This window comes from Panthera pardus, unplaced genomic scaffold (assembly GCF_024362965.1).
Source record: "Panthera pardus isolate Hobbes unplaced genomic scaffold, ASM2436296v1 HiC_scaffold_6, whole genome shotgun sequence".
Taxonomy (NCBI): Eukaryota; Metazoa; Chordata; class Mammalia; order Carnivora; family Felidae; genus Panthera; species Panthera pardus.
Genome location: NW_026526991.1, coordinates 79,203,013 through 79,223,978, shown reverse-complemented (window position 1 = coordinate 79,223,978; position 20,966 = coordinate 79,203,013). Strand labels below are relative to the sequence as shown.

The window sequence follows — 20,966 nt, the reverse complement described above, 5'->3', positions numbered from 1 at the left end:
GAGAAGCACAGATAGACTTTGGGATTATCAAAATAGTTCTGACATCTTTAAAAAAGAGATTAGGCTGATATCATGGTAACTCAGTTATTCATGATACTTGTCTTTCTGTCAGTACAGGTATTCAATAATCACTCTGTTAAAGTGGCTTCAGCGTACTATAATCACTCCACTTGACAGACTATTCATAGTTACTAGAGCACTTTAAAATTCATGCAAAATCTCTGGAAATAATTATCAAGCTATTACCATAGACTGCAAATAGAGCTCCAAAATGCATTTCATAGATTTGCTAAAACACATTGTAAGTCTGCCAAATGTAGTTGCTTTTATTTGTTAAGGCATTGAACAGAATTTTAAAAGCAAAAAGCTGAAGGTTGCAAGATCAGTGCACTCGGTGTTAATTGGACAACACTGAATGAGCCGGGCTGCCACGGAAGCACCCTGGATGCGAGCCTCTCAACTCTGTGAATACAGAACGTGCCATGCTCCTGGAGGGTGACTGGAGCTCACAAATGTGCTCCTGGATGTACTTGTGAACCGGTTGGAGAGGAAGTAATTGGTGATAATTAGAGATCAAACATAATAAAGCTGTAGATTGCATCGCTGCTGAATTTATCGATCTGAGTGGGAGGAAGCAGGATTCAACTGATGGGATTGGGCTTAGCAGTGCAGAGCAAAGAGCTCATTCAGCGCACAGGATTTGGATACCCACTCAACTTGGGTATCCTGCAACTGTTCTGAATTCTAGAACTCAAGCGAGAAATGGAAAGTGTTGTTTGATTGTGTCTCACAGGGTCTTTTTTTGGGGAACTTTTCTTTTTCTCTCTCTCTCTCTTTCTTTCTTCTTTCTTTTTCTTTTCTTTCTTTTTTTGGTTTATTGTCTAACACATGTTGCTAGAATTCTTTTGTACTCTGACTACCCTCAGGTGGTTAGACGATGCTATTATTGATGAGATCACACCCAAGCTGATTGGGGATCGGCCCAATACTTACACATACACCAAGGCCTTGGGAGAAATGGTGGTGCAACAAGAGAGTGGGAACCTAAACATTGCCATCATAAGGCCCTCCATTGTGGGAGCAACCTGGCAGGAGCCTTTCCCGGTAAGCCCACTCACCTGGATTCCAGATTCCTTGCTTTGCTTCCAAACCAGCATCCTTCTCACCCAATTACTTTCTGATGTTCTCTCCCTCTCTCTCTCTCTCTCTCTCTCTCTGCCTCTCTCTTCTCAGAATATATAGCTGAGTGCAGCAAATCGAACATGAACCCATTGTACTAGGACAAAATTCCATCTTTGGTTCAGAATCTGTCCAGCATGATGCTCCTCTGGGAGCCTAGACTTGGCTGGAGATCTTAAATTCACTTCTTGTTAACCCTAGTGTGAAAATTCCATGGGAGATAGTTTTAGTTCTTGGCTTTCCCTCTATAGTTTAAATATACCAGAATGTTCTTGATGGCCAAACTGGTAGTATTACAACTGCCAGGGCAAATAAGAATCACAAAGTTCACAGAAGGTTCTCAGGGTAGGAATAATAATTTTTGTGTCTGTATACTGCAATATCCTTTTGAAAGTACACTAAATTATACCATCTTTTTTGAAGCAATTTTGTGAAGCTTTAGGGCCCCCCAAATTTGAGCTGTACTACTTATGACAATGGAGCCTTTTAAGTGGTCTCATCTATAAAACTGGGCTAATACTGTTTTAGCCCAATACTGGACCCACTTTGGAGAGTCAACCAAATGAGACAATGTATGAGGAGTGTTTGTGTAGTGTAGTGCCTGGTCCCTAGTAGAAGACTCAACAATCCCTTCATCTTCTCTTTTCTGTCTCCTCTCCTATTTTCCACACACACTTTGACTTTTACATATAAAGAAACAGACAGAATAAGGTCAACTGACTTGCCTTTAGGGCTTAGGAGACAAACTCAGAAAGACATTTTCCTCTAACTGCTCCTGAACATATTCTCCCTGTTAACATCTCTAAGCAAGCTAATACAAGTGGAGTTTGGACGCTATGACTTCTCATTTTTGAGAAATGGATAATTCCTACAAATCATGTTTGATTTGTAGTGTTCCCCTGGAGAATTAAAATCAGGACTGAGGTGGAGAAAAATGATGGTTAATAAGTGGATTGGCAGGTTATGATATTAAGACAAGGTGCAATTTAGCCTGTAAGAGGTCATAAAACAATTTGAAATTCTCCATGACTCCTCCAGAATGCTGGCAGAATCTTAATTCTTGCACAAGTGCAGAAATATCCAGTGCTTTGCCATTGATCTTTGTTTCTGGCCTTAGAAAGACTGGCTTAGACTGTTCTATCAGCCAGGGTCTCAGTGCTCTTTTTTGAAATTTATTAAGATCAGACTGCAGATGTTACAGATATATTATGATTTTCTGACATGTGTAACCAATAGAGATATTTTTTTCTTTTAGGGTTGGGTTGATAACTTAAATGGACCTAGTGGACTCATTATTGCGGTATGTATAACACTGTAGAAACAACTACTTGAAATGTAGTGGAGGAATGGTAAGGAAATGCTTAGTGTTGCTATGGCTTCATTGATCCAAAACCATAAATGTTACTTTATTATTATCGAAGCAACTTAATCTCAGTTTTGCTGATTGGAAAATAGAGGCAGGATGAAATTACTTCTATTGTTTGTAGATTTTATTATCAGGAAAACAGAGGTCCTGTGATATCAATTACGATTTAGGAGTTATTTTTGGAAAAATCTGAGCATCAAGGACCATGTCTATATTTCCCTTTGATTACCACAAGATGGGAGTGTTTCCTCCTTTTTGCTCTTTATTAATAGCTTGAATTAGTACACCAAACTGGGGATGCAATAAACGTCACATTCCCAAAGATTAAATTTTTTATTATAATACACATATAAGAGTTTTGCGTGGATAGAAATTTTATGTATGTATGTATATATATATATATATATATATACACACACACACACATAATATGTATGTGTATATATACATGTATATATGTATATATATGTACGTATATATATACATATATGTATGTGTATATATATATGTATGTATATATATACATACATCAATAACTGGTGCTCAACAGATACAAGAAAGAGAAACACCCACTGGAGCAAATTTTTCACATGTAAAAATTGATGACTTTAGTAAATACTTTTCACCAATAATCCTCTCACAGACAAGTAGAAATGTCAGTGGTGCCTGTAAGTCATCATCAGTGGGTTTCTCCCTGCACTGAAGGCTGATGTGGTTGACATGAGCCATGACCTAGTTCACAGTTCACGCTGAAACACTGTAAGACCAGAACCATTACTCTACTCTTTAGGACAATGAATAGGAATTCGATTCTCTCCCTGAATTTAAATCTTATTAGAAACCTCATGCTTCAGGTTATTTCTGTTCTTCTCAGAGCTAGGTCCAACGTGAACTAACATATAAGAGAGTGAATTGTGACTACCTGTCAAAGACAGGGACAGTGAACTTCCTTCTGATTTCTTTATTTTTCTAGCAGCCCCTCTCTTTTTGTTCTCTGTCTTCAATTCTTTCTTCTTTAAAGCTTAGTTGGGGTTAATATTTGGTAACTTAGAACATAATTATTTTAACATGATCCTAGAATGAGTTTCTTTATATTATTTATAAATCACATTTATTCCGATTTTCTAAATTTTTTAAAACTGATTTTTTACATCCAAAGGAAGGGGAATCAGTTACAAGAAAATAAAAATGAGGAACATAAGAAAGTGCTAACCATTGCAAATCGATGCTAGAAATATGCAGGGTATCAATAACTTCATAAAATCAAGAAACATGACTATTTATTAACTGACTTATTTGTTGGCACGACTTATTTATTAATGTTAATAATTCCCAATTCTTACATCTATATAAGATCAGTGATCTGTGAACTAAGATACTTAACACTTAACAAAAAGTGGTGGCCCTTTCCTAAGTAATAAAAAAGTTTTTGTGGAATGGTAGAACTTTATTAATTTTTTTAAAAAGTTTATTTATTTTGAGGAGGGGGAGAAGGGGCAGAGAGAGAGAGAGAGAGAGAGAGAGAGAGAGAGAGAGAGAGAATCCCAAGCAGGCTCCACAGTGTCAGCACAGAGCCTGATGCAGGGCTCGAACTCACGAACCATGAGATCATGACTTGAGCCAAAAACCAAGAGTTGGATGCTTCACCAACTGAGCCACCCAGGTGCCCCTAATTTTTAAAAGTGTCTCTTAAACCTTTAGTGTCTACTATTGTTTGTAAGCTACTAGGCACTAGCAGAAAATGACATCATTTAAGAAATGGTAAACTAGTAATAGCGGGAAATTTGGGAAACCTTAATTCTTAAAATATCTCATGGATTAATTATTAAATGTGAAAAAACTGTTGGTGTTTATTAACTAGATATACTAACCTCTCACAAATCTGAGGAACTCCACTCTCTAAAGGGACCTGAGGACTATTGTGGAAATGCTGGCATTTGAGGTGAACTTGGCTGGGGGGTTGGGTCGGCTGAGAAAAGTCAGCCTTAGCACAATAACCCAGTCAGCAGCGAGTCAGTGCTAACTGTTGTAACTAGCGGTATTAGTATTAGCCCCAATTATTACTTAAAACCTATTTTATGTTCTTTTTTCCTGTGCAGGCCGGGAAAGGGTTTCTCCGGTCCATAAGAGCTACTCCGATGGCAGTGGCAGATTTAATTCCAGTTGATACAGTTGTCAATCTCACCTTGGCTGTAGGATGGTACACAGCAGTTCACAGGTGTGCATGCATAAGCCAGCTTGCAGAGCTTTGACGAGGAGGAGGGTGAATATGTTAGGCTTATTATATGCATTTGATTGCAGAAGACCCCAAATGTGAAAGAGGATTTAATATTTTACATAGTTTCAAATATGCCATCACGTATGCATGGAGGTGTTTTATAAATACTGATGTGCATTTTGATCATAAAGTAACAAACTCTTTAAATCCTTTAACCATAAAATTGATAACCAAAAAGAGTTTTTCCTTCTATTCGGTAATTTAAAATACAGCTTCCTTTTTCAAGGCAAAGGAGATAAAAGTGGGTGAAATGAGGGCATCTTTTATATTTTATAGAACTGCTCACTTCCTGATAAATGCCAAAATCTCAGATCACCATATGGGGGCTTTTCCTAGTACCAAAAAAAAAAAAAAAAAAAAAAAAAAAAAAAAAAAAAAAAAAAAAAAATGTTGTTTATATATTTGGCTTTGATAGTAAATGACAAATAGAATTAAAATTTTCTTATTTGAAGTCAGCCATTTAGATGTTTTTCAATCCAGCAGGGCTTAACTGGATTTAGGAGAAAACATAGACTATATTTTGCCCAGTAACCATGTCCAGAAGTAAGGAATGTCACCCACTTTCTCATTGTCATGGTACCTCCATTTGCTGCTTAAATACATCAACCTTTGTGAGCTCTCTGTGTGCACATGCACAAACATGCATATTTCCCTAGTCTTCTTCCATTTTGCTTTTTTACCCAAAGAAGGAACAAAAGATGGAAATGTTGCTTTCATTATGGAAACTACTGAAACAATCTTGTTTAAATGTTATTTTTCCTTATATTTTTTCCATTAGTCTTTCATTTAGTTGTATTTATTTAATTTTTATTTCATTTTTCAGACCTAAGTCAACATTAATCTACCATTGTACATCTGGTAACTTCAATCCTTGTAACTGGGGCAAAATGGGTAAGTGTCTATAGAGATGTAACTACCTAACTATTAGTGTCTGCCCTCACACTGTGAATGTCTACCACAGGGGTAGGGGGTGGGGATGGACAAAATGTGTTCTGGAGCTTGGAGTCAAGTGGGAGAAAAAGACAAAAAATAAGCAAAAAAGGTAAAATAATTAGAAATTATAAATGTGTAAGAGTTAACTAGAATGTACTGTGGTACATCAAAGGGAGTCAGTGGAATATCTACATGATTGTAAGCAATAAGGGGTTCATTGGCTACAAAGATTTTAAAAATCAAGAAAACTGAGCAAAAGTCAGCAATGATAAGTAATGTCCATGATGAAATATTCCTGCTGGGGCAGCTGCTCCCATGTGCATATCCCTTGCCCCCCTTGCTCCCTCACTGAGATTGTGAAATGATCAATGACCAAGTAGATTTAGAAAAGTTCAATACTACTAACTTTTGTTACTGAGTCAGCAATACTCTTCATTGATTTATACAGTGAGCCTTACATGTGACCTTGAAAGTATCTTGTTGAAGTAATTAATCCTGCATGTAAAAGAAAATTAGCTAACCAATCTTGTCCTCCTTTGTCAATTTAGGAGTTGTCCTGCAAATATCTGAAACTTTTAGAACATCTAATTTTGTTTAGATACTAGCTATAGAAAAAATCAAATGAACTTCATTTGTTAGAATCTGATTCCCAATTCAGAACACTCTGCTATTGTTTGCAAAGTTGTTACTTCAGTAAAAATGAAATGATCTACTATCATCAAAGTTCTTCAGATCATATATCCAGTTCTTTAGATCATATATCTAAATAATTCTGAACATATTTGGAAATAAATCTCCTCTACGTCAGTAATAGAATTATGGTATCACTTATAAAAGTGGCATTCATAGAAGCAAACCAGATATCTTAGGCTCTTAAATAAAACATGTAAATTACATTTCTGAAATTTACAAGTCTTCCTCCGTGCTGCAACTTATTATCTGTTTTTTTCAAATTATACAATATCACAGTTGAAAGTAATCTTAAAAATAATCTAGTGGCCTTGCTTTATTTTACATATGAGGCCCGGGAGAATAAAAGATCTATTCAAATTCATATGGAGGCTGGTACCCAAAATAGAAGTAGAAGATGCGTCTCTTGACTCTCCCCAATGGTCAGTAACCACTTCACTAGTGATTCTTAAAAGTGATTATGACTCCCTCTGGGAGGAGAACAGTCCAGATTCCTGGGCCAGATGTTTCTTGAGAATCTTTTCTGTGTAAGGTATATATATTTTATATAGATTTCCAGGTAATCTTGTTTAAGGAGGACAATAATCATATCACCATAAGAATTGGTATCATTATACCATGTTTTCACTCTTATGTGGATCCTGAGAAACCTAACAGAAACCCATGGGGGAGGGGAGGGGGAAAAAAAAAAACAAAAAGAGGTTAGAGTGGGAGAGAGCCAAAGCATAAGAGACTCTTAAAAACTGAGAACTGAGGGTTGATGGTGGGTGGGAGGGAGGGGAGGGTGGGTGATGGGTATTGAGGAGGGCACCTTTTGGGATGAGCACTGGGTGTTGCATGGAAACCATTTTGACAATAAATTTCATATATTGAAAAAAAAAGAATTGGTATCATTATAATTGAAAAATGAACTTAGGCATAGCCTTTGAAAATTTTACATACATAAAATAAATATTGAATTTGAATTAGTTTTTTTTAAATAATTATTTTACAACTGTACATTAAAAGTTTTTAACTAGGTTTTATCTACATAACAATGTAAAAAATTGTGAAAAAAAGTCTGGAGACAAGAGTGGACGATTGAGTCTGGATATTCCTAGAGAAGCAGAAATACCCAAGAAGTAAAAGACTGGTATTTAAAGTGAACCAATATAAGGGAATCCTGCCTTGATATTCTCTATTTTACTTAAACTTTATGAAGCTTTAAGTAACCCTTTATAGAGGCGCCTGGGTGTCTCAGGTGTCTCAGTCGGTTAAGCGTCTGACTTTGGCTTAGGTCATGATCTCGCGGTTCGTGAGTTTGTGCCCCGCTTTGGGCTCTGTGCTGACAGCTCAGAGCCTGGAGCCTGCTCCGGATTCTGTGTCTCTCTCTCTGCCCCTCCCCCACTCGCTCACTTGCTCTCTCTCAAAAATAAACATTAAAAATTTTTTTCTAAAAGGTAACCCTTTATAAAGGTTTAAGTAAAATGTGAAGAAACTTTCCTGATGGTTTTGCAAGTAACAATCCAGCCTAGGAAATAAAGCCTTCAGGTTCTGTCTTGGGGCTTTCAGAATAGACTAGATATCCTTGGAACCAATGATGGATTTAAGTTTTTCCGAACAGTACTTCACTGTATTGACTAGAACTATTATTTCCCCAAGAAGTTGCTTTTAGTGTAAGGTTTCAAGAAAAGGACCCACTTTGTAACCCATTCTCATTGTTTGATTTTTGCAGGTGACCTCTTGCCTGGCATAAATAACCTTAATATTGTCTCAGAGATTGATTCTTGACTCTACACAGCAAATCATTAGTCTTTATCATTGCAACCTCGACTACAGTGGGCTTATATGCGCCTGGACTTAGTGCTCTATTTTTTCCACAGGATTCCAAGTCTTGGCAACCTTTGAAAAAGTCCCATTTGAGAAAGCTTTTAGGAGGCCGAATGCGGACTTCACATCCAATATCATCACAAGCCAGTACTGGAATGCAGTCAGCCATCGAGCCCCTGCCATCATCTACGACTTCTATCTACGGCTCACAGGAAGGAAGCCCAGGTAAGAAGCTGAAGTCAATTGCTTTAAGAGTGTTGCCGCATGGAAGATTAGGATCCCAAAGTCCTTAGCCCTCCTTTCGTCTGGGGATCAAAAGTGATAACTAAATCATACACACACACACACACACACACACGTATGTATATATTTGGGGACAAAACCAAAGCAGTAGTAGTGAGAAGCCCCAGAGGGACTCCTACCTTAAAAATCCTCTATCATAATAATGGAAGTTCAATATTGAAGAACTTGGTGAATTCAGCAAGTAATCATCCACCAAAAGGAAAGCAACTGAGACTCTAAGTCTGGGGTTTTCTAAATTGTTAGGTAATATTAAAATAATGATAACAGCCTCACTTACACACACACACACACACGGAATGATGTGGGATGATCTCGTTTTCATTCTCACAACCCAGAGAGGATATTCTCGGTATGCCAGTTTTACAAATAGGATGTAGAAGCTGCGGGGAAGAATTTAAAGTAGATTCCAAGTGACAGAGTAAGGATATGGAGAAACCTGAACCAGATTTACTGCCACCTAGAGGTGAGTAAAGAAATAAAGGGAACAAGGTAGAATGAAATGTGTGGATGCTGAGGCAGCTGTGTCGCCATCTAGCTGTGTGACATAGGACGTATCCCTTTCTCTCACTTAAATTCTGTGTCTTGAATATTGTCTCTGAAGAGTCATAATTATAAGTACCAAAGGCAATTGCTGCAAGCAAGAATCCGGAGCATGAATAGCATTGCCTTCTGTTCTAGTCTCTCTACAGGAGGAAGCCTCTCTCAGCATGTTGAATTTCCATCCTTCTTAGTGCAAGTGACTAAAACTTAGGCAATGTTACTTTTATCCAAATTTTCAGAGACCCAATTTAGAGCTGATAACTCAATAATCATCAGCTTTTTCTTGAGCAAGGTGAAAAGGAGACATTGTGGCTATGGAGAAAATATTTGCATAGGGCTTTTTTTTTTTTATTATTTTGAGAGAGAGCGCATACGCATGTGAGCAGGGAAGGGGCAAAGAGCGAGAGAATTCCAAGCAGGCTCTGTGCTGTCAGCATGGAGCCTGACATGGGGCTTGAACTCACAAACCTATGGATCATGATCTGAGACAAAATCAAGATCGGGTGCTTAACCGACTGAGCCACCCAAGCACCCCAGGTATGGGGCTTATTAAATAAAGATGGGAAGAGAAGAAAAACCTATTGTAGGCAGAAATGCTAAAGATTTTAACACAGATCCGGGTTGGAAGAAGACCTGCAGAAAGAGCAAAGTTTCATAAGCAGAAAAGAGAAACAGGAGGAAGGGACCTAATAAAAATCTTTATGAATTTTGTTTGTGAGAAATTAAACTAATATTTGTGGGAAATGGGTAGGTTTGTTTGGTCACAGGTATTTTAGGAAATAATCTTTATGGCAGAAAATGGCAGAATCCTTCGAGACCCTTTCCCTTCCCAGGTGTGTGTGTATATAATCTTTTATGCACTTACAACCATATATAGACATGCATAAATATAGTTTTGCGTTGAGGTGTGTGTGTGTATGCAAATCAGGCCTGCAAATTTTCTAACTTTTTTCACTAATGGCCCATGAAAATCAAAGTCATTCTGCCTACTGGTGTCCTTTTAACTCTTCCAAACAATGCGGTCATGAGTATCAGTGCACATGAATTTTTTTAGAACATGCCACTGGGTCTGGGGAGGAAGCTGAGGCGTGTGATTGCTATACTGGAGGATGTCTCTGAATTTTGTGACTACTGCCGGGCTGCCCTAAAGGAAGGCTCTGTCAGTTTGACGATTGGCACTATCACATCAGTACATGAGGGTAAAAATTTGTTTTTTCTTACCCTCATCAATACTTTGCCAAAAATCAATCTTTTGAATCATCAAACTAATGATAATGATTGGCATCTCTTCGTTCCTTTGATTTGCAGTCCCGATTGCTGGAGGGGCTGGGCTTTTCTGTGGTCATTGGGCATTCAGTATTTCTCCTGAGTTGTCTGCCTCTGTTTCTCACCTATTTTTTTTAGGTTGTCCTTATTAACTTACAGAAACTCCTATGTATGTGTGTAAACTTATATTTAATATATTTTTCCCAAGTCACTTTCTTATCTCATACCTTCGATTATTAAACTTCTTCTAATACAAGGGAACTACATATAGTGTAGGTCTTAATAGCATGGAGTTCAAAGTATAACTTACAGATTTAAATCCTGGCTTCACCAAATTAGCCATATGAGTGAGTCCTATCTCTAATACTTAACTGCCTCACCTGTAAAAAGGGACAGTTAACATACTTATTTTATACTATTTATATAAGAGGGCACAGCATATAGCAATCACTATTATTACTAAAGAAGTTTCAGATTTTTACATGAATCATTCTTTTCCTTTATGGCTTTCACATTTTATGTGTTGCGAAGACCTTCTCTACCTAAAAGTAAGAAATGTATTCTTTCTTAAAAAAAAATTATGCTGATATAGTTCTGTACATAGGATATCATTCTACAAGGATTATTTTCAAAAATTAAATTTATTAAAATCACATCAATTCCATCAGAATTGTAGAATGGATAAAGATGGTCATTCATTTGGTCTGCTATAGCAGAGTATCATAGACTGGGAGGCTTACAAGTAACAGTTTATTTCTCACAGTTCTGGAGACTGGGCAGTGTAAGATCAAGATGCTAGTGGATTCAGCATCTGCTGAGGGCCTGCTTCCTGGTTCCTAGAGAGCCATCTCTCTCTCTCTCTGTGTCCTCACAAGCTGGAAAGTCCGAGGGAGAGAGAAAGGCACTAATCACCTCCCCAAGTCTTCTCCAAATACTATCACATTGGTGGGAATAGGTTTAAATATATGAATTTGGGGAGGAGGGGCATACAAATAGTCTATAGCAAAAATGTTAAATAATAATAGCTAAATGGAAGGCTACTGTAATGCTTGTACCAGGGAATAATGAGTCTACCCTCTGCCTAAGAATTTCCCATGATACAATGAGAGAAGTCCCTGATAAGTCATTAGGATCTGACCAGAAACAAGACCAAATTCCCGACACAGTTTAAGTCATTACTGGGTCAACTACAGTAATCACTATTGGCAAAACTGGCCTAAGAGAAATGTTCTACAGGCCAAAGTGATCTGTAGCCAGAAGATCTAGGTTTAAGCGGTAGCTGTGTGAACTTTAAGCTGTTAACCCTTCTGTAAGATTAAGGAAGATAAATAATAATAGATCTTTACTCCCTCACAGATTCCTACTGTGAGGATCAAATAAGATCACATCTGAAAGTTTTCGATAAATTATTGTAAAGTTGAGAAGTTCACACAGCAGAGCTGGTCCAAGTCCTGACCACAGGACTGGAAGATGTGGGCCATCTGAAGTCATGGGACAGAGTGGTGAGATCATAAAAGCATAAGCTTTTTGAGGGTGGTCAAAACTGGGTTGCAGTTTTGCCTTTGACACTTATTATTATCATGGCCACTTCATCTATCTTAAGCTTCTTCTACCCCCTCATAAAATGCAGATAAATACCTATCTGACAGATACGAGAATTAGCTGAGGTAGTATTTTTTTCAAAGTTTCAGCACTGTGCCACACAGTAGGTGATCACCTAGCTATTTTCCAATATCTGGCTCGGCTTTTAAAATATCTGCCACTTTGGAGAAAGAGAAGGTAGTACAGAGGAAGAGGAGGAGGTTGTTTGTATTAAAATGCCTAATAGAACAGACTCCATTAGTTTCATCCCCTTCCTTTATTCAATGGAGATTATGTGGAAAGAGAAAAAAAGAATCTGTTTTAATGAAGAAATGGGGGCAAGAGGGAAATTTTTTCTCTTTTCTCAAAAAATAATTTGTCCTACATCCTATAGAGTAGCATGGAAGCAGCCATCTGTGGTGTGCTGATATTGGCTTCTACCTGATCTTTACCTCAGGATGACAAAGCTCATGAATCGGCTGCTAAGAACAGTGTCCATGCTGGAGTATTTTGTCAACCGGAGTTGGGAATGGAGCACATACAATACGGAAATGCTGATGTCTGAGCTGAGTCCTGAAGACCAGAGAGTGAGTAGAGTTCTGACAACCATTTGACCTGGAAAGCTGATGGATGAAGAAGTTTTAGTTACATACACAGAATTCTTTTTTGTCTTTTCTGGTCTTCCTTCCTCCCTCCCTTCTTTCTCTCTCTCTCTCCCTCCCTTTTTTTTCTTTTTTGGCTAAGAAAATCCATCAGTATTATTGACACAATGCAGGAAATAAGTTAATGTAGGTAAGAGTCCTGGGTTCTCGACTTTGATTAGATCCTCCTGCTATCCTGCAGTCACATTTCACATATTTCGCTTCCATTCCTGTTCACCCTTGGTTTGTCCTCAGCAAATCCTCAGTACCTCTGTATTCTCCCTAAACCCACAGCATAGGACTTCAATGAAAAATCACAATTTCATTGCTCATAAACTCACCCACTGCTCTTGTTAAATCAAGATCATTCTGCATCTCCAAAGCTGCAGTTCTTTCCTTCCTTTTTATTATTTTTAAGGTTTATTTTTTAATTTTTAATGTTTATTTTTGAGGGAGAGACAGAGTGCAAGTAGAGGTGGGGAAGAGAGAGAGAGAGAGGGAGACACAGAATCCAAAGCAGGCTCTAGGCTCTGAGCTGTTAGCACAGAGCCTGATATGGGACTTGAACCCACAAGCCATGAGATCATGACCTGAGCTGAAGTCTGATGCTTAACTGACTGAGCCACCCAGGGGCCTCTATTTATTTTTCAGAGAGTGTGTGCAAGCAGGGGAGGGACAGAGAGAGAAGGGGGAAGAGAGAACCCCAAGCAGGCTCCACACTGCCAGTGCAGAGCCTGACACAGGGCTCAATCATGCGAACCTCAAGATCATGACCTGAGCCAAAATCAAGAGTTGGACACTTAGCTGACTGAGCCACCCAGGCATCCCTCTTTCCTACTTTTTAAAGCTAACCCCCAACTCTTATGTGCATCCCACTAAGACCTCCCTCCATCAGTACTGCCTTCTCTCTAGCACATGTACAGCACATATAGCCTCTATCCCTATAATGATCCTTGATAATTCAGACTTTCATTCCTCAAGACAGGCCTTCACATTAATTGCTTAATAGCCATGCCATTTATTTTCTTTACATTAGCTTCTTGGCAGTTACAAATGTTAAGTCTTGAAATCTTTGTATATTCTGAAATTCACAAGTATAGAAATCTTTTGTACTTTGTACATCTTTCCAGTTTTTTTTTCCCCTCAGAGAGTCATGTGTTCCCTGAGCATATCCTGAGTTTTCAATTACATTTTAAAGTTTTCACTCTCTTGGTTGACACTATCTACTAAAACTTTCTGGGGTACCTGGGTGGCTCAGTCAGTTAAGCGTTCGACTCTTGGTTTTGGCTCAAGTCATGATCTCACGGTTTGTGAGTTCGAGCCCTGCATCGGGCTCTGCACTGTCAAGTGGGATTCTCTCTCTCTGCCCCTATGCTTGCTCACTCACTTGCTCTCTCTCAAAATAAATAAATGTTTTTTTAATTAAAAATTTTTTTAAAGAAAAAAGCATTTCTCGATTTATCTAGTACTTGACAGCATGTAGAAGAGACCACATCACACTGAGAAGGAAATGCGAGGCTACTGCCAGCCTCACATGCCAGCTATGGGTTTTACTCTTACATACCAGCCTCAGAGTATAATTCAAATCCAAGCCCTAGAATTACTTCAGGTCATGGAACCTAAGGGTTACTTAAAGTCAAACACCATAAATGTTAAATTAAATACACCAGGTGAGATTTAGAGGGATATTTTAACTGAAATCATTGCAGAGCATCTCTAAAACTGACATGAAATAGAGCTATTTTCAGAAATATTTACATCCCTTGTATAAGCAAAATTATTCTAAGTACTTGTTTGAAATGCATGGACCATGATCAAACTATGTTGTTTAAAAAAAAACTATTGTAAACTGTTTTTAAAATTAGCTACAGGTTTTATGTACAGTTATCTTTATTGCATTTTTCCCATGTAATTTATCCCTCTAATTCAAAAGGTAGCTTAGAGCTTCATTTTTTGACATTTTACTATTTTAACCTAAAATAACCAAAAATTTTATGAAAATGAAAAGAATCAAATGTGCTATGGATTTAACATACACTTTCAAAATTGCAAAGGTAACAGTCCTGAATAATTGCATATAATTGCCAAACTCTGGCTTAGAATCGGCTTAGAATTCAGTTTGATTTGCCATATGGAATGAGGATTCCAAACAAGGACGTTACTGAAATCTAACTTAGAAATGTGAAATAGTATAAAAATAAAAGCCTCTCTTTATATAAATGAATAAGTAATATTTAGTGATACTATAGTAAATAAACATATCCAAACAAAGTGATGCAGAATTACCTTTGAAAAGCATTTCAGTTGTTGGACAAGTCTATGAAGCTCTCTGGAACTCAATCATCTCATCTGCTCTTTGTTAGTACTCCGTATTATTTGAGATAACTTGCAATAAACATATATATGATATGATATTTTACATTTATATATAATTTAGTATATATGTATTATATATAATCTATAATAATAAAAGAAAATAGAAATAAAACACCAAACTAGGGAAAGTATGCATTAAAATATGAAGTCAAAGATAAGAATGAAAAAATAGGATGTCCATATGTAGTCTACAAGATCTTACTAAGTCACTGCAGTTAAGCAGAGAATCTGTTTTTGAGCTTTTTGGTGGCAAAGGGAAAGGGAAAATATAGTTCCATGGTATTCTGTATCCAAGAGGAGAAAATACACTATGGTTCCAAGAGAAACACTTAACTCTTACCGCTTAACTCTAAAAGAAATGTTTTTGAAGGGTTTCATTTAACAACACACATAGTAGATAACATCTCTAAAGCAAATACAGAATTTCTGCTAAACTATTCTTTAAGATTTTGCTTATTCAGTTTACCTTAATCTGCATAATTAAATGGTGATATTGCAGGAAAGGAGGGTAGGCCAAGGAAACAACACCAAAATTTAAAGAATGGAAAAAAGGAGAAGCAGTTTGTTTTGCTCCCTACCCATCACTTTTAAAAATAATTAATCCCAATTTACTTGAAATGAAATTAGCTTTCGCCAGCTAATGCCAGTTCCTTTAAATTTCCCTCACAAGACTTCTTAAATGTCAAATATTTGTGCTTGATCGGTGTTTGAATGTTTCTGTGTAAATGATAATCCATTTTGTCAGTGCCTTGGAAATAACTGTTCAAATAATCTCCTTTGAAGGGGTCCCACCCAAGTCTCCCAAACTGAATTTCACTCATTTATGTAAAAGAAATTTTTCAAAAGGACAAAGTGATGGTCTCCAGCAGTGCAATTCTAGCAATCCATAATGTCTTCTTGCCTTTCAGGTATTCAACTTTGATGTGCGCCAGTTGAACTGGTTGGAATACATTGAAAATTATGTGTTAGGAGTTAAGAAGTACTTACTGAAAGAGGATATGGCTGGGATCCCAGAAGCAAAACAACATTTGAGAAGGTAAGCCTAATCAGTTAATATTTATTGAGCACTTCTCCCATGTATCTGATTTTCTACCAGACATGAAATCGGAGCAGGGGAGGAGAGGAATTAACATTTTTCAAGCATTTACTACATTATAGGTCCTTCCTTATATACTATGCCCTCATAATACAGTTTTGCTTAGACTTCGCCACACCCCTATGAGGGGGTATTTTGTTATCCCCCCACCCCTGCTTTTTTTTTTTTTTTCTATCAAAGATATATTTAGGCTCAAAGAAGGTAAATAACTTGTTTGTGGTAACACATGGGAAATACAGGATCCAGATCTGAACCCAAGTTTCTCTTTTTCTTCTACCCCATCCCATCATAATGGGGTATTAAGAATACACCCAACAAGCAGGAAATTTGTACTGTTTAACATGGGCAACTCACTCAACCACTCTTCATGTCCTTAAACTGCCTCAAGTTTCTTTCAGTCATTATTCCATAAAGGACAATCAACTATAGCAGTCTGATATAATTCTGGTAGAAACAAAGGGCTTTTCATGCAGAGATTATAAGGATGGAAAGGTAAATTGTAACGGAAGAGGAACCTTAAATAGCAGGCTAAGAACTTGAGAACTTACCTTCTAATGAACAAGAACCAGTGAAGATTTGTGATATGGTAATATGATCAAAGTATAATTATGGAAAGGCGATCATTCAGAAGGCATGTTGTGGAAATAGATAAAAAATCAAAATGTCATAAGGTCATGTCACATACCTGGGAGCACCTAACGAGCCAGAAAATGACATTTATGCTTCAGATAGCACAGATAGGTATTTGATGCTTGCTGTTTTAACTCTGGTTATGTATTTCTGTTCCCCAGGCTCCGAAATATTCACTACCTCTTTAATACTGCCCTCTTCCTCATTGCCTGGCGCCTTCTCATCGCACGATCTCAGATGGCTCGGAATGTCTGGTTCTTCATTGTGAGCTTCTGTTATAAATTCCTCTCCTACTTTAGGGCATCCAGCACACTTAAGGTCTAAGAACATTCAGCAATCTCCTTTTATCTGGAATCTCCTGGATACCTCCAAAACAGCAAACTGTGGTTCTTAAGATTAGGAAGTAACAAAGAATATGCCCAAGCTCATTAACTGTCAAACGTCTTGTCATGTATTCATCCCTATTTCTTCCCTATGTATTGTTTTTATTTAAGTGAGAAAAGGAAAGTCATATCTTAGCCTACAATCATACATATCTTAGGAAAATTTGTTTCCAGATTGCCTCCTAACACTCTATGCCCTTGAACATAAAACACCAAAGTACATCTGTCTGTTGATATTTAGGGTTTTTTTTTTTTCTTGAGAGGACTAATTTTGACTAAATGAACATGGAATAACATACGACGGAAGCTGAAATATGCTAAAGAAAGGCAGTTTTAACCTTGGAACCATTCCAGGGGTACCCAGTAGAAAAGTTTAGAATCAAGATTAAGGGACACCTGGGTGGCTCAGTTGGTTAAGTGTCTGACTCTTGATTTTGGCTCAGGTCATGATGTCATGGTTTGTGGGCTCGAGCCCCATACTGTGCTCCACACACACACACACACACACACACATGCGTGTGTGTGCTCTCTTTCACAAAAATTAACATTAAAAAAGATCAAGTAGAAGAAGAATGATCTCTGCATCCTCAGATATACCATAAAAGAAATAATCCTCCACTGAAATCTCAGCCTTTTTTTGTGTTATACCATGGAGACCTGAGTGAAGGCTGAGAGAATTAGAAAAGTGGGCTCACATTTAGCATTTCCCTCAACTATACTTCTGAAATCTAAAAAACAAAAAATAAAACAAGAGGTTTAAGTAATTATGTACAGAATGAGGGCTCAAGTGTATTTGCACTAGGACTACTTACTATGCTTGTAAGTAAAAATTAGTTCTTATAATTTCAATCTGACAACTATTCTTTCTAAATCTTTTCAATTACCCATTTTCCTGATGACCTTCTCTCAAGAGTTTCCTTCTCTTTTATTGAAGTCACCAAACCCCTTATATTTAAGCTTATGTTGCTCAGGCCTCAGTGACTAATGGGAGGAAGGCACTAGGCTAGAATCCTAAAAAACCAGTCCCTGGACCTTTGCCAATGAGAAAGCAAAATTCCAAATACAAGTGTAAATGCTAGTTTTGGTTTTTTGTATAGTGGGAAAATTACTCCTCTGTGATCATCAGGATTTACTAGTATCTTGATCATCCCAAGTGGACAACGTTAAGTGTACAATGTACAGCAGAAGAGGACAGACTTCACGAAGTGACTTTAAGTTCAGAGAATAGGTGTTGTTTTGTTTAAAAATGTTTTATGTATACTATCAATGAATTAATAGTTTTTGTTCCCAAATTCCTATATTAATAATATAGCTGTTATCCTAACTTTCATCGTATTTGAGATATCAGTGCATGCTGGATTGCAGCATTTCATGTTAAAAACATGAAATATTATTATATAGTATTTGGGGCCTGAGCAATTAAAAATAATCATAACTACTGGCAAATGACACAAGCATAAAACGGTAACGATGGCAGTTACTTATATTTATGCTCTCTGGAATGATATGTAATACTCAGCACATTCACGTAGTTAAGTGCACAGGGCTTGAAGGCAGCTTCTAGCCTGCTATTACTTGAGATTTTTCTCAACACCATAAAGGGCATTTGGGGGGAACTGTTCTGGGCAATGTCTTTTCCAATCTCATCTAAGGTCTGGGAACTTCTTTTCAGGGCATACAACCCAGCTCTGAAACAAAGCACTTGGTGATTTTTAGTTTGAGATGTCTATATGATACTTCTGAGTTACATTGATTAAGATACAAACTATAGATATAATAAAAATGAAATCAAGATATAAATTCAATGAGGTTGGATAAAACATAATATTCTAAGAATTTACTACCTTTTGATTTTTGTTTTCACTAATTCCATAAATTCCACTAATCCAGTATTCATTTTGATTTTTGATTAAATGAAAGTTTGAATTAAAAATGTTTTCCTCTTCTAGTGTTGTATCTTTAACTGCTGACTACTACAGATCTCCTCCCTCCCCTGAGAAAAAGATATAATCTTCCAAAGAAGATTACCAGATGAATATAAATTAACACATAGATACATAATGCTTCACTTTTTTCTGACACCATTAATAAGGTTACATTTACATGCTGGAAGCATCTTTTATCTGTGGCATTAAAGAAATCACATGATGTCTAAGTCAAAATAGGTATCTGTATGAAAGAAAATCCCTAATTATTTTATATCAAGACCAACTGACAATTATTTGAATGTCTAATACATACAATGCAATGAGAAAGAGCCTTCTACTTTTGGGGAGAAGGGGACGGATAGTAACTACAAAGGAGAGGCATCTACATTAAAAAAGAAGTTTTGGTAATTCCTGTATTCTGTAGCCACAACATACCTGATACAGTAATGAATATTTCAGAGTTTAAGACAGTCCCCACCTAAAGAAATTAATACTGAAAAAGCCTGAGGCAGATGGACATACAACTCCAAAAAACATTTCTTACAATTTTACACTAACTCGACACCATCATCTTCAGTCAACATCTCATTCAAATAGCTGATTTAGAATCTGAGAGTAAACAGACCGATCTGAGAAGGGACTAATCCCCAAATAGTGTGTTCTGTTATCTCACAATGAATGTAACAAAGTAGGTCAGCCTAAAGTTTCCAAAAACATCAGTAATTTTCAAAGCTCACAAAAATTACATGTAAATTCCCACATGTCTATTTTTCTAGAAGTATGAATCTAACAATTATGTTCTGGAAACATGGACAACTATCTGTAGTAAAAAGGAATGGTTGTCCCATATGCTCACATAGAGAGGTAAGGAAAAATGCTCACTGCTTACTTTGTAAAAACATATTTTTTTAATTTACCCAAAATAAAACTAGAAATTGCTGATTTTCCGATGTAACTGGCTTGAGAGGCAGTAGTGAAGATACAGTTACGGCAAAGGACACTTAATTGAAATTGAGTTTTAATAGCTAGAAACAGTTCTGATACACAAGTAAAAAGTTTAGGTGTGGCCTTACTTTACTTGAATTACTGATCCTAATCTGGAACTGTGACTAAGTAGGGAAACATGAGGCTGATCAACTGTGTCAATTTTACTCTAAAGAAACTAAAGATAAGTCTAGTATATCTAGTATAAGAAATCATCAAATTGGTTTGCATAACTGCTTGAAAACAGAAATGAACTTACAAAGTATCTTTTAGTTACATCAAGTGTCGCTGAAGGTCTGCTTCAGTACACGTTGCTTTCATCAAGCTATACTTTCCCCCACACCTACTCAGTTTTACCTTAAAATTATTACACAAAATCGCATACATGAGTTATGATATTTGGAAGAGTTGTCCATCTATTTCCTTCTGATAAACATCCAATACAATTTGGAGTTGCTAAGACAAAACTTTTTAAATATCTCACTGATTATTGTCAACTTTGTTGACAGTTTTATAGACTTGAGTCAACTGCTCAATTTGCATCACTCATTCACTTTTTAATATGAAAATACAAAAGAAGCTCAATCTCATACAGTAATTTAGCTCCATCTGGAGCAAAAGCAAATGTAACAGACTGCTATCTAGGATTGCCACAGTCTTCCTATGAGGAAAAAGGAGCTTAAATATGAAAAACTGAGGCTTATTTGGGGATACATGATTGTAAAAGGACAAAGAAATTGTTTTATGTTTGTCATTTTAGAGTCCGCACGTTCAGGATTGATACACTAAATGAGTCGTGTGTGTTTTTTCTCTTAAAACACCACCAAAAAAACCCACAAGAAAATCAAAAAATCTAAGGCAGTTTCCTAAACTTAAGATAATGCAAGGTGATTTCATCACTAAAAAATTATTTCAAAAGGGGGGGGGGGGGACAACAATAAGGAAATACTTGGATATTAATCCTGGCATCATACCATAAGGTA

General features: G+C 36.9%; 1 protein-coding gene and 1 long non-coding RNA gene across 3 annotated transcripts in view; one reads left to right on the top strand and one right to left on the bottom strand.

The window, feature by feature from the left end:
- The window catches only part of FAR2 (fatty acyl-CoA reductase 2), a 151,288-nt gene extending 133,991 nt beyond the window's left edge, over positions 1-17,297 (top strand). For both annotated transcript variants that reach the window (XM_019452361.2, XM_019452360.2), the window contains exons 5-12: positions 927-1,104; positions 2,435-2,479; positions 4,645-4,763; positions 5,647-5,714; positions 8,309-8,480; positions 12,403-12,532; positions 15,871-15,998; positions 16,850-17,297. In XM_019452361.2, the coding sequence (XP_019307906.1) occupies positions 927-1,104; positions 2,435-2,479; positions 4,645-4,763; positions 5,647-5,714; positions 8,309-8,480; positions 12,403-12,532; positions 15,871-15,998; positions 16,850-17,012 (1,003 nt within the window). In that variant the 3' untranslated portion in view covers positions 17,013-17,297. The remainder of the gene's footprint in view (positions 1-926; positions 1,105-2,434; positions 2,480-4,644; positions 4,764-5,646; positions 5,715-8,308; positions 8,481-12,402; positions 12,533-15,870; positions 15,999-16,849) is intronic.
- Positions 10,989-14,997, bottom strand: LOC109268787 (uncharacterized). The gene is made up of 2 exons (XR_002080787.2): positions 14,873-14,997; positions 10,989-12,568 (listed from the first exon to the last, which is right to left on the bottom strand). It is a non-coding gene; the product is annotated as an uncharacterized LOC109268787 (long non-coding RNA).
- Positions 17,298-20,966: the final 3,669 nt, after the last annotated feature.